The sequence below is a fragment of the Natrix helvetica genome (genome assembly GCF_964273705.1).
Source record: "Natrix helvetica genome assembly, chromosome: 2".
Classification (NCBI taxonomy): domain Eukaryota; kingdom Metazoa; phylum Chordata; class Lepidosauria; order Squamata; family Natricidae; genus Natrix; species Natrix helvetica.
The window spans coordinates 244,306,405-244,320,695 of NC_138552.1; the positions used below are offsets into that span (position 1 = coordinate 244,306,405).

At 38.5% G+C, this 14,291-nt stretch overlaps 1 protein-coding gene across 3 annotated transcripts in view; it reads left to right on the top strand.

Moving 5' to 3' along the window:
* The window catches only part of PTPN14 (protein tyrosine phosphatase non-receptor type 14), a 158,071-nt gene that overhangs the window by 111,823 nt on the left and 31,957 nt on the right, over nt 1–14,291 (top strand). For 2 of the 3 annotated variants that reach the window (XM_081942194.1, XM_081942193.1), the window contains exons 4-8: nt 934–1,049; nt 5,005–5,069; nt 10,021–10,091; nt 10,962–11,049; nt 13,751–13,839. In XM_081942194.1, the coding sequence (XP_081798320.1) occupies nt 934–1,049; nt 5,005–5,069; nt 10,021–10,091; nt 10,962–11,049; nt 13,751–13,839 (429 nt within the window). The remainder of the gene's footprint in view (nt 1–933; nt 1,050–5,004; nt 5,070–10,020; nt 10,092–10,961; nt 11,050–13,750; nt 13,840–14,291) is intronic. The other variant, XM_081942195.1, reaches the window with a different exon arrangement.

The following is a 14,291-nucleotide window of genomic DNA, read 5'->3' on the forward strand; positions in this document are numbered from 1 at the left end:
ATCGATTAAACCAAAAGCTTGCAAAAAAACTAAATCCCTCAGCCAATTGAAAAACTGGGTTATTTTAAAAATTACCTGATTAATTGGCAATGCTTTTCTTTAAAAAAGTGAAACATTTTAATTGCTCCAATTGATTTACTGATGATTGGTATAAATTATTCATGTTAACTAAAAAATAAATCCCATTAATTTGAATGGAAGTTTCTTCTAGCCAATTCAACATATTCTTAAGTTTGAAGATGATAGGAAAAGGGCATTTACAAAAAGTAATACTTTTGGTTAGAAATTGAAATTGATTAGCATATTTTATGCATGTAGGATTTACTTTTTCTAGACTTTTCTATTGTTTTTTGCACATGCAAAATAAAACCTCAGTTGTGGAAGATCACAGGATCACCTTACAATATTAATAGAAATTGCAAAATTCATAAACAGTGTTGTAAAGGCAGATTCTTTTTGTTTCAATTATAACCAAGACATAGGCAAGTCAATCTTCCTAACCTCTTTATAGATAATTACATCGCTCACCCAAGGAAATCCTTTAATGTTTAACAGATGCTTCTCAATTAAATTGGTATCAAAATGCCCAGTTTTGCTTTTAATTTCTGATGGTACTGTCTGATATTGACCTCATTAGAGAGAAGACTAAGATGATATCAGAATACATATTCTCCAAAGTTAAGAGATGGTATTGTTCAAACCCTTTCAATACTGCCATGCAGATACGCCATTAAAAAAATAATAATTTTTTTGGTCAGGGTGAAAGAGTCATCCTTGCCTACTTATACAAAATATAATGCGTCCTTGATTTCATCATAAGTATCACCTTCAATATTCCTTTTATTTATACAGAACAGCCCTATCAATACTTAAAACGTATTGAGAACAAAAATTGTACTCTCGGTTTCATTCTGTTCTGTCCCTTGTTCGCAGGTACCAGTATTATCTTCAAGTAAAAAAAGATGTTATTGATGGACGATTGCGATCTTCCTTTGAACAAGGGATAAGGTTGGCTGCACTGGCCGTTCAAGCTACATTGGCAGCTCAAGGTACAGTGAGTACATCTGCCCATTCTTTCGCCTCTTATCTATTTATTTAAGTATAACAATACATTCCTGTTAAACTGGAGATGGCAACCCCCTAGGAAGAATATTGACACTGAACTGCATTCTTAAAAGCTTAATACTGTGTATTTTGGAAACATTAGTGGCATTAAGTGGCAATAATTCCTGAAATGAATGAGTCATTCATTTGAATCAACCATTTTTTTCTTTTTACTGAAGCGGAAATTCTTAGGCTTCTTGCAAGATACTGAGGATGAAAATCATTAAGATGCATTTTAGTTTGAGAACTTGTAATATCCTAACATAGCATGCAAATAATTATTTTTGTACCAATGCCATAAGTCGGATACTCATCCAAATTTATTAGTGAACTGCATTAGAAAAAGAATAGTGGATCAGAGTTAGAAATAAATAGGATGGGGCTTAAATTCATGGTTCATGTCTTTTTCCTCCAGCACTGCAACATTAGAAGCTGAGTTAAAGTATCACTTTAGCTATGCTATCTTCTGTTCTGCTTCTACCATTTCTCATATATTTTGCATGTATTCAATGGATTTCTGCAAATATAATGTGTTTAAGCAATGGATTTTAAAAACTTAATATACCGTATTTTTGGAGTATAAGATGCACCTTAGTTTTTTTGGGAGTAAAATAGGGGGGATTCTGCCTACCAGGTATTCATCTGGCTAGTCCTTAGCCTGGTCAGCTTCAGCACATTAGTTCGCTCATTCGTTTTGAGGTTGGGGATGATTGGGGCTGTGCTTCTAAAGCAGAGCTGATTGTCGGAGGGAGCAGCAATTAGAAAAGCAGGCAAAGCATGGAAGATCGCTTAGCTCGTGTTTGGGCTGAAAACAGCTTCAAAAGCACAGCTGATCCTCGGAGGGAGTGTTAAGTAATTAAGCTCTCCGTTGGGAGAGCGAGTATGCAGAAAAGCGTAATGAGGGTGATATGGAATAACACGCACAAACCAGCATACAGAGACACTGAATAGTATAAAAATATAGTAGTTTACTATGTAGAAATATAGAGGTATTCAGAGTCCGGTTAACAGTCCAAGTCATACACGGTTCAGTAATTCAGTTATCAAAGTAGTCAGTCTAACACACAAAATATAGCTAAACATTAGCAAACCACAATACCTCAGTATACACCGATCAGCTTCTAACAAAACAGAGAGCTAACAGCCATTCTGGCTGCCTCTTATGGCTGCTTGAGGTAACAAACCAATTACATCTGTTAAGCATTTAAAGTAATAGATACATTTGTTACAATCATGGCTTATATACATTGCCAAGCCAAGCCTAGGGTTACATCCCTAACATTCTCCCCTCTTGGGTTGCCAATGTATTTACACACAACTTCACATTCTCAATCCATAAACATCACAATAATGATTTATGTTTTTCTTTAACACAAAATACAGTACATTTTTTAGGTTTAAGATACAATTCATAATGCATCCCTTATCAAACAGAGAACCTTTTACATCCCTAACAGGGAGCTCCAGTGACCAAATCAGGGAAAGTGGGGAAGGGGTAAGAGAAGGCAGCAGCTGTTACGGGTAGCCCTTTTGGGCACCACGTGTCGAGCATTTGGCAGCTGAAAACGCAACGTGCGGAGCCCAAAAACACAAGCCATTGTCGATGGCAATCTCTGCAGCCAGGAAGAGGACGTACGGAGGCTGAAAGTAGGGGCTGGCGGGTGGGGGGGGCTACATTCGGAGTATAAGACGCACCCAAATTTTCAGCCTCTTTTAGGAGGAAAAAAAGTGGGTCTTATACTCTGAAAAATACAGTAACAAATTTCCTACCACATTTATAAAGCTTAGGCTTGCAAACTTCCCTTCACTCTTTTGGCACACTAGAGGAAGATTAAAATTTCCCAGAAATCTAACTTGGAAAGCTATAGATTGCATAAACTATGGTTAAGGGAATGCATTAGGGAAGAGGTGGTTTCTGCTTGTGGTTTGTTCTCACTAACCAGAATTTAAACTAATTCATTGCTTTTAAAAATGGTGGGTTATTTTCTCAAAGTCACAAATGAATGTTTAGTATAAACTAGGAAAGGATGTTTGCATCTCTAAAATTAGCTACAGCTTTATCATAGATGAAATCATTGTTCCATGTATCAATTAAATGAAGTATATTTTCTCAAATAGTATTTGCAAAACCTTGATTACGGATTGAAATGAAATATGTCTTTATTATCAGAATGATGTGAATTTATAAATCCATATGCTCACATTTTTATTTTAAGCTATTGTTCTTAAATACACACAGAGAATTCCTAAAAGTTTTTCTTTAGTCTATCATTTGTATTGTTTGTATACATACCACCTTAGTGTTTTCAACAAGTTTGTATTTATTGGTTATTTTTAAAAAATGTATATTTATAATGATAAACTTACATAAAGCAAAGGAAATATTTTATAGGAATGTCATTCTAAGTTGAATGCAAGTGAAATATAGGGTGAAACAGTGACGTGCAGTCAGGTGAGGCAGGTGAGGCACAGCCTCACCACTCTCATCATGAAAAAAAAAAGTAAAAGGAAAAAGCTGAGCTAGTTGCTGCCTCACCGTGGATGACTCTGCTTAACCTCACTGGTGCTCTCCCTCCCCAAGTGTAGTGACTTCCTCCCCAGGCCCCCATTCATTTCTCTCTCACACACACACAGCTGGATAAAACTATATAAAAATCTAGCCCAGCTTCACTGATTACAAGTTTGAAAAGGCAACGTGGCTCCACCTGCAATCAAACTACACTTGGGGAGGGACAGCACAAGCGAGCACTGAGGAGACCACAGGAGGAGGCAGGAAGCCAGGCAAAGAGCCATGCTGTAGTACACACACTCCCCCCCCCCAGCCTCTTTCTTTTGGAAGGCTCTCAGCTCCCCTCCAGCTTCTCTGCCTCTCCTCTCACCCCAGCCTGCCAGCAGGAGGTGGTGGGTGGGCTTTATTGTGTTCCAGGCATTTCCCACCCAGACAGCAGGCCGCATTTGCAATGGTGGAGGTGTTTGGGAAAGGCAGCAGGGGAATGGGGGGGGGATGGCAGAGGAGCTGCTTTCAAGCCACTGGAAAAGATATCCAATCGAACTTTTGTGTGTGGGGGGGTTTGTTTGAGAGTGAGTGAGAGAAGGAAGGGGTAGGAGAGATAGTCCAATCCAACTTCTGTGTGTGTGTGTGTGTCTGTGTCTGTGTCTGTGTCTGAGAGAGGGGGAGGAAGGGAGAGAGGGAGGAAGGAGGGGAAGGAGAAGAAAAAGAAAAAGAAAGAAGGAGCAAAGGAGAAAAACAAATGTTGTCGCTTTAAATTGGAACTGAGCATGCCTGGCTGTGGAATTCTGGGAGTTGAAGTCCACAAGTCTAAAAATATTTGAAACCCAGCACTGTGTCAGTGCCTCACCAGTCATAAACCTCACCGCACGTCACTGGGGTGAAATTGGTTGATCAATGGGAAGACTTCCACTAACATAGGGAAACCTTTACTTTTGTCCATTTTTCATCAAAAACTTCTTTGGAACCATTGGAAATGTTTAAGCATGTATCCTTCCTCAAGTATACAGTGGAAATTATTTCTGTCATCACGGAATTACAACTGAATTTCAAACAGGTCTCTACTGCTTCTGAAGAATAATCCAGCACTGTTAATGTATAAAATAGGAAAAGGAAGGAATTCAAATATGATTTTTTGTCCCCCTCACCCATTTGAAAGATCTAAATCCCCTTCAAGAAAACAATGAATACTAGCCCCATGATCTCATGGCTGTACTTTTTAGATGAGATGAACGGTTTTGTGTCTTCATAGTCAAGGATTTCAACCTAAATATTGAATATCCCTCCTTCCTCCAGGTTAAGCTGTAAAAGAACCTTCTAGGAAAGAGTTTCATATGCAGAAAAAGCTGAAGCAATTTATTTCTCATTCCTCTTTCTTTTTCCCCATCCAGTTGGCTTTGGAGATTACCCTCATTTTGATTCTCGTGATCTCCGGCGGTATGTTTTGTTTCCTGTGGTGAGTTTACTCAGCATCTTCTTACCATCCCTCTTCATGTATTTATTTATTGAATTTGTATTCCACTGCAGTCAAAAGAGACGATTCTTTACTGGTAAATTGGCAATGTATGGAATATATATGTGTGTGTGTGTGTGTATATATATATATAGATGTATGTATGTATGTATGTATGTATGTATGTATGTATGTATGTTTTCGTAAATTTTCACAGGTGTAGGTATGCTGGTTTGGTTGTATTCGGGTCTTTTCCCGTGTAAGATTAAAATCTTACACAGGAAAAGACCCGAATACAACAAAACCAGCATATGTGTGTGTGTGTGTGTGTGTGTGTGTGTGTATGTGTGTATATATATTATAAGTATTGCTATGATGTGTAACAAAGATTAGAAATAATATTAAACTTAAATGTGGTACAAACGAAGGAATGTTAAGATTGGGCAACCAGTGTAGTCCAGTGATGAAGTTGTTGAAAACCAGCCGTATCTGTGTCAACTTATTGGGTGAGGTTTATAATCACTGGAAGTAGAAGGAGGAATTATGAATGTTTACTTGAGGTCCTGAAAGAAAGGTGGATTATAAACTGAGAGTTAATGTGATATAGTGGTTAAAGTGTTGGATTAATAATGGGGCAACTCAGATTATAATCTACCATTACTCAATTCACTTGGTGACTCAGAGCCTACCTATTTTACAAACAGTTTGTAATAGTCATATGGAATGCTACCTTGTACTCTTAACATGTGTAATAACTTCCCCAATTTGTGTCAAATCAAGAATGTTAAGTTTGCAATACTTGACAATATCCCTGTATGACTATAGATGTTCATTTTTTTAAACAAGCAATCATGGCAACAGGGACTTTCCTGTTGTTGTTTGAAGCTGTGTTTCCAAGAACATGGCTGGAAATGGAAAGGCAAGCCAATTCACTTTGAGTACTGCTTTCTGTTTGCCAAAATCATTCCTATTTCCATGTAAACAATTTCAAAAGAAAAAAAAAGGATAACTGTATACTTTGCTATAATCAATAATATGTATTTAGCAATCAAGACATAGTGAAAATGAGTATGTATAACCTGCATGAAAAAAACTGCATGGAAATTACAATGTACATTTACAAGGATATGGACTATATATCAATATATTGTTACTTTATCAAAAGTTAGTCCATTTTTCTCTAAAGTAAAAGAAAAAAAATCAGTACAAAAATATTTCCCATGCCCCAGGCCAACAAAGTTACCTGCCTCTTAGCAGCTTTCAGTAATTTCAAGTCAATCATTTACACCAATGATAATAAACAGCCCTTCTTTGAAATGTAGAACTCTCCATACAAAGGATCGTAACAAATGAAGAATAAGGGTGGGTAAACATTCTTCTGTTGTAAGGAATGTACCATTTTCTTTAAGATACTAATTACTGGTATATAATTCATCGAAACCTCTATGTCTATCTCCAGAGAAGGTCAGGAGAATATGGAACATACTTTGTAGAATGGTTTTGATTCTGTTAAAAAGAAAAAGTGATTTGCTTAGAAAAGAAAAAGTGATATTCAAGTCTTGGATGGATGCCAAGACCTGAATATTAATCTTTAATGTGTGTCTATACTCTGAAACAGATAGTGGATGTAATCACTCTATCATATCTAGTATTAAAGTAAATCTCTCATTGTCAGCAACCTCCTAGGTAACTCTTGAAGTTAAAATGATGCTGTTTTTTACATGCTGACAATTAATTAATCAAGTAGCTAATCCAGTCTGCTCTAAGAAGTAGTTTTAGCTACACTTGTTCTTTAACAACAAATGCCCACTGTAATAAATTAAATATAAGGGCTATTTTAGTTAATTAATAGCAAGCCTGTTGAGTGGGCACAGTGGGATTGAATACAACTTGCATTGTATTTTGCACTTTTGTTTTATTTTATCTTGTACTGCTTCAGAATGTGTGAAACAACATTTCTTCAGCAGTGAAAGGAACAAAGTTATGTACACAGAACAGCTCACAGGTGTGTAGCTATGTACAGGCACGTACAGTGCCATTTTTCATTCTCATTGTTTTACATTTTTCAATGTCAGGAACAAATATTATGGGGAGGACCCCGCGAACAAGAAGTTAGGCATTTTGATTTAAGTATAAATACACACCTGTGAAGCATTCCATCAACAGTATTAGAAAGAAAAGGAAAGGAGAGAGAAGAAAGAGAGAGAAAGAGAAAGAAAGAAAGATGAAAGAAAGAAAGAGAAAGAATGAAAGAAAGAAAGAAAGAAAAAGAAAGAAAGAAAGAAAGAAAGAAAGAAAGAAAAGGAAAAAATGGATGTTTATGTTTTATTTGTATCATTCATTGTACCCATCGTTTTTACATATGGCACACGAAAACCATGTTTAAAGCTAAAGGTATGATTCTTGATAATGGTTATTATAGGTATGACACCCTATGGGTATGATGGTGAACCTATGGCACGTGTGCCAGAGGTGGCAGGCAGAGCCCTATCTGTGGGTACGCATGCCGTTTCCAGCTGCACTTCTGGTTTCCGGTGCACACATGCATAGCTGGTCTTACGCGGGAGCTGGAGCGCTGGAAAACGCCCTGAAAACACTCCCAAATACAGCCAAAAAGCAGATTGTTTTTCTGGTCGTTTTCAGCGAAAAACATCCCAAAAAATGGTCCAAAAATCAAGCATGTGTGCTCCGGTCAGCTGGTCTTCAGGTTTCCAGTGCTGCAGTGCACACACATGCACACACATTAACACACCTTCCAGTTTGGGCACTCGGTGCTGGAAAGGTTCGCCATCACTGCCCTATGGTTAGTAAATAATATAGGTATGACATTTTCCAAATAACATAGATTGCAGTACTTTTGGTCATATATGGCCAACAATTAAAAATAGATCTTCCACATTCTTCCCCCCTACCCGATGTTGGAAGTTCTAGTCAGTTCACTATTAATAAGCTATTATAATTTTTTGTGCTTTTTTACTGTAGGATATATTTAGTTTTAGAAATAAATTATCATGCCCAGGAGCATTGTTTACAACCTAGTAAGTGAGAACAATTGCCAGTCCTTCACCTCTATTAAGTACAGCTGAGAAAGACCCTCTTCAAAGCTCTGGAGGTCTGCAAATTAGCACTCTGCAATCTAGTATATGTTGGATAATTAGAATCTGCCAAGATTCCCGTCATACTAGAGCATGCCAAGTTAAAGAAGACTGGTACAGACCTATTGAGCTAATTGGGCCAATCATATGAGATGACCTAAAGCAATTTCCTGTTTTCCCAGTAAAATGGTTAATGCCTTGGGATAGCAGTTGCTGGTTTGCCTTGCAACAAGCATGGCTTAAGAGGACTGGTTTTAAATTACATTGATTTCCTTCTGCCTTTGTCTGATTTTCACAGTCATGCAATTTAAAATGCATGACTTCAACTCCCAGAACTCCCCAGCCAGCATACTGGTTAGTGAATTACGGGAGTTGAAGTCATACATTTTAAAGTTGCCCACTTTGAAAAAAACACTGCTTTAAAGTTTGTTTTGGGGTACAGATAAGTACATAGTTATTTAAAATCAGATGGCTTTCAAATGTATGGCTAAATTTAAAGTGTCTTATTTAGTTATTTGTGGAGTAGGATTTTCTGTTGGACTGCTTAAAATGTTTATCAGGAAAGATGAGTTTATCTTCAGGATTTTGTTCAAGGAAGAGCTCTTTGCCCCTTGCATTAAAGTGATACAGTTCATGTTTGCTCAGTTAGTTTGTAGACCTGTTTGAATTGTTCAACTTTTTCCTCTCCTAACTTTTTAAATATTTGAATATTTTCTTCACTCTTCTACCATTCCCAAATGGATCCTGATGTATTAGAAAGTTTGATTTATTGTAACTTTGTGTTAAGAGTATGTAACTGAATCATTTTGTTTCTTGGGAGCAAATAAAAGATAGTTACACAAACCAATAATTGATTGCAGTAAAGTTTCCTTAAAACTTGAAGCTCTTTGTTCCATCACAGAAATGAAGCCTTTAAATTTTATTTTCATAAACTTGGCATAAGATGTTATATTTGAATAAGCAGTCCTATTCAACATACACAAAAGGCTGCTGGGCAAGATTATCTACTGCAGAGGCATCAAACTCGATTTCATTCAGCACCGCTCAATTTCATTGAGGGTTATGTTTGATGCTGGGGGGGGGGGGGGGCTGGCCAGCTCCATGTTACTCATCAAGGCTCCGTTTTCAGCTGTGACAGCATCCTGCAGCCTCCTGCCAGTGAAAATGGAGCTCGGGGAGGCCGCAGACGGCCTGCACAGGCTCCGTTTTCAACCCTTACAGCAGGGGTGTCCAAACTTGGCAACTTTAAGACTTGTGCTGGCTGGGGAATTCTGGGAGTTGAAGTCCACAAGTCTTAAAGTTGCCAAGTTTGGACACCACTGCCTTACAGCCTCCTGCAGCCCTTTGCCAGTGAAAATATAGCCTGGGGGAGGCTGTATGTGGCCCTCTTGGGCTGCATTTTCGCTGGCAGAGGCACCACGGGCTGGTTCTGCTGTTGTCAGGCCAGATCTAAGCACCCTGTGGGCCTTCACGTTTCAGTTCTCGTCCAAGAAGCTTCTTCAGCTCTTCAACTGAAGAAGCTTATTGGATGAAAAGCAAAATGTCTTCAAAGAAAAACCAGAAAGTCCAGTTGCCTCTTGAAAAAAACACCTTTGAGATTTCCTTATGATAATTTTGTGAGGAATAGTATGTGTTGTTAACCTCCCCTTTGTGCATCCTGTACTCTTTTAGTAAGTCAGTTCCTTTTTGTTTGTAACTGTTATTTTCTTGATCTTTTAACGCCATTTAGAATCGCTGTGTGATTAAGGGGGGCATGCAAATGGTCTAAATGCATAAATAAAAGCAAATTAAAGGCATTGATTCCTTGAATTCCTTTTTCCATAATAAACAGAGTTTTTTATTGTCATTTTATTTTGCAGGATTTGATTCAAAATGAAGCCATTTTGGAAGAATTGATTCAGAAGGTAGTCCAGGAACACAAAAATCATAGGTTTGATTCCCAAATTATTAACATTTCATTGCTGTCAATATAAATTACTATTCAGTCAATAGGCTATTTCTTACAATTAACTATTTTTCTAACGCACGTAGTAACTTTATGTGGATTGGAACTTCATGTCTCGAAAAGAATGTCTGTTCCCATGTCAGTCATGTTAGTTAAATGAGTCTTGTAAAAGATTAAGGGAAGAAACAATGAGGGCACAGAGTTTCTCTGATGCTCTTCTTGCAAGATTTCTCAAAGGTATTTGGCCACTCTGGGGCAAATCATTAATTTTGCTGTGATATGAGGGAACTGTTTTGGCTGAACATTTCGGATTTTTGTCAATTTTCATGCAAATTACTGATTATAAGGGGAGTACATGTTTTTGTCCTTGTATTATTGATAAGGCGATAGGATAAAGTGGTAGACTGCCTAAAGCTATTTGCTGAATGAGTGGCACATAGTACACTGAAATACTCGTTTAGCTTATATAGAAGTTAACTCAATGACATCTTGAAACTAGGTTACATGCATCTGAACCCTTATAATATTTCCTTTGATTTTGCTCAGATTTAGCATGTGTTTACAATATTTGGATAAGCTGATAGACAAAAGATACATGAATATTGTAATTATCCAAGACAATTTGATAATGATTACTTGTATGTTGTCCCCAATAGCTGTTACCAGTTTTTAATTCTTTTTATATTATGAGAGGGCTTTTTTTTTAAAAAAAAAATGTTAGCTGTCCACAGTCATCCTTGAAAGATGAGCAGCCATGTAACTTGATTAAGAAAATAAATTCAAAGCAAAGAGGATGTTAAAATCTTTGGCCTTTTCAATAACCCTGTATGATATTTCTGTTAATTTTATTTGCAGCAGCCTTTCTGCAGCAGAAGCAGAATTGCTTTACATCAGGGAAGTGGAACGACTAGATGGATTTGGGCAGGAAAGCTTTCCTGTGAAGGTAAGGGATTAAGGCTTATACTATATTGGTGAAGTAAAAACATCTGAATAGATCAGTGGTTCTCAACCTTCCCAATGCCGCGACCCTTTAATACAGTTCCTCATGTTGTGGTGACCCCCCCACCCAACCATAAAATTGGTATCTCGGTTCCTAAGACCATCGAAAATATGTGTTTTCCAATGGTCTTAGGCGACCCCTGTGAAAGGGTCATTTGACCCCCAAAGGGATCCCGACCCACAGGTTGAGAACCACTGGAATAGATGATTATTAGTGGAGGAGGAAGAAGGGATGAAAAGTTTTTGTTTCTGTTTAGGGCTTGGGACCAATCCTGCTGCAGCCAATCTCTGCTATTACCTTTGAGAATTAATATGTTGTTGTGATTAAGGTATCAGAATTTCTAGGGAAATTCAGATTGAAATCATACTTCAGTGATGCAGCTGTGAACGTGAGAGAAGAGTGCCTGTCGCTCGTGCAAGTGGAGCTGTGTATGCTCTGTGTGTGTGTGTGTGTAAAATAAAATTAACATTCTTGCATGTTTTTTTTTAAAAAAATTCAATCAGTATTTTCCCTTTGTACTTTTTTCCTGTAATAATCATCTTAATATGATTTTTCCCCTTTGATAATTCACACATTTTTACCCTGTAGCAATAATAATTATTGCGTGCATGCAGAATAATTCAAATTATTGCCTTTTGTAGCTTTAGGAAACACATTTCCCCCTCCTTGTGTTGGCTATGGAACCACGCCATTGCTTTAGGTGCTATGGGCAATTCCATTTCTACCCTAAGGCACATCCTAGCTCAAGATCAATCCTGATTCTGCTGCAGCTGATAGAAAGAATCAGGACAATTCTCAAAATAGCTTGGAGGGATAGAAGTAAATAAACATTTTGGGTAGCTCCTGTGGTTTAGATCTTGTGACAGTCTGCATCAAAGTTAATGACTTTTTGCAGCAAAGGGTAGAAATTAGCATCTCCTTTCCCATTCCACTTTCAACTTTTAGCTGACTTACCAAATGCAAGATGTATAGGAGATTTAAAATTCTGTTCTCTAGCAAGCAATTCTGTAACAAAATTTGTATTCTGATTCGCATGAGTGATATTTGGCAAGAACCCAGAAAAGAGAAGGGGACAAGTGACAAAACTTTTATCATAACAAGAGCTCCATCCTTTTTGCACAAAATTGTGCCATAAGGGCAAAAGGTTGGGGCTTGAATTGGGAAGTTGTGATGTACGTTTTATCATTTTGGAGGTAATTATGATTGGCGACTGACATTTATGGTAGTGCCAAAGCATGTGCCATTGCAGGGCTACACAAGACCAAAGGGAGAGATGCCAAAACATAAGGTGTATGGGCTACTTACATAAATTACATAAAAATAATGATTTGAGCTTCACCAGTAGGGGTAGTTTTTGACTTACCAGCACAGTTGAGACCAGAATTTTTGTTGTTAAGCGAGGCAAATTCATAAGCGAATTACTATAGTTGTTAAATAAATCCCATGGTTGTTAAGTGAATTCAGCTTCCTCCATTGGCTTTGCTTATTGGAAACTGCCTGGGAAAGTTGCAAGTGGCAATCTCATGACCCCGGGATGCTGCAACCTTTGTAGATGCATGGATTGGATTGGATTGGATTTATTAGATTTATATGCCGCCCTTCTCCCAAGGACTCAGGGCGGCGTACAGCATTAAAAAACACATAGTACAAAAGTTAAAAGGAAATTAGAAACAGTCCAAAAAACAAACCCAATTTATATAACACTCACATTTTAAAAATTAAATAAAATTAACAGGCCAGGCCGGCTTGCTGGAAAAGCCAACTTTTTAGGGCGCGTCGGAAGGACCGGAGGTCAGGGATTATGCGAAGCTCCGGGGGCAGCTCATTCCAGAGGGAAGGCGCTCCCACAGAGAAGGCTCTCCCCCTGGGGGTCACCAGCCAACACTGTCTGGCCGACGGCACCCTGAGGAGGCCAACTCTGTGGGATCGTACTGGAAGGTGGGAGGCTATTGGTGGCAGTAGGTGGTCTCGCAGGTACCCTGGGCCTAAGCCATGGAGCGCTTTAAAGGTCATAATTAGTACCTTGAATCGCACCCGGAAGACAACCGGTAACCAGTGCAGGCCGCCTAAAAGGGGTGTAACATGGGAGCACCTAGGTACCCCTATGATAACCCGCGCGGCCGCATTCTGGACCAGCTGAAGCCTCCGGGTGCTCTTCAAGGGCAGCCCCAAGTAGAGAGCGTTGCTGGTTACCAAACATCCACATTTTGGTCATGTGATCATGGGGATGTGCAATAGTCATAAATGTGAGGGTCAATCTTAAGCCACTTTTTCTTGTTTCTTTGTGCCTTTGTAACTTTGAACGGTCACTAAACAAATTGTTGTAAGTCGAGGACTACTTATAATCTAATTCTGATGCACTATAGATCCAGCAATGTTTCTCAGATGCTTTTAAAAGAAAAAAAAAGCAAGCCATTTCCAGCCATTTATTTTCAACATGACATGCAAGGCCAGGATTTTCCCCGCTGATTTGTTTTATCAACATTATATGACAATTCAAGCCAACAAATATCTGATGCAAGTGACTGCTAGTAAAAGCTGGAACCGCGTAGCGGTTTTAATCAAAAGATTGGAATCTTTACATTTTCAGAGATTAGAATTTGAGCTAAAGTTATTTTGATGTACATTTTAACTTTCTGTGCAGGACAATCAAGGAAATGACTTTCATCTTGGAATTTTCTGCATGGGGATTTTTCTAAAGAACCCAATGGGAAGATCCACAGTGAACTACAGGTAAAAGTAAGATTGAAGGAATTTTGCATTTGATCTGACCAAAACTAGATCAAAATGCATTTGAAACTTTGAGTTGGTTTCAGTAGGGGGTAACAATGTAGGGAAGAGTAATTTCCCTTATACTGTGCTGTCAAGATGCATAGGGGAAGCAGCATACTTGACTTGATAACCCATTGATCTGACTCAACAGGTTTGGTATATATCAGTGATGGCGAACCTATGGCACGCGTGCCACAGGTGGCATACGGAGCCATTTGTCAGATGAGTTCACCCTTTTTTAAAGCCATTTTTCGCCCTCCCCAGGCTCCAGAGCCTTTATAGGAGCCTGGGGAGGACAAAAAGAGCCTCCCCCGCCCTCCCCCGGAGGCCTTCCGGAGGCTTCATGAGCTTCCCTGAAGCCTCTGGAGCTCAAAAAACGGCCCTACGGGCAAACCGGAAGTTCGGGAACAGAC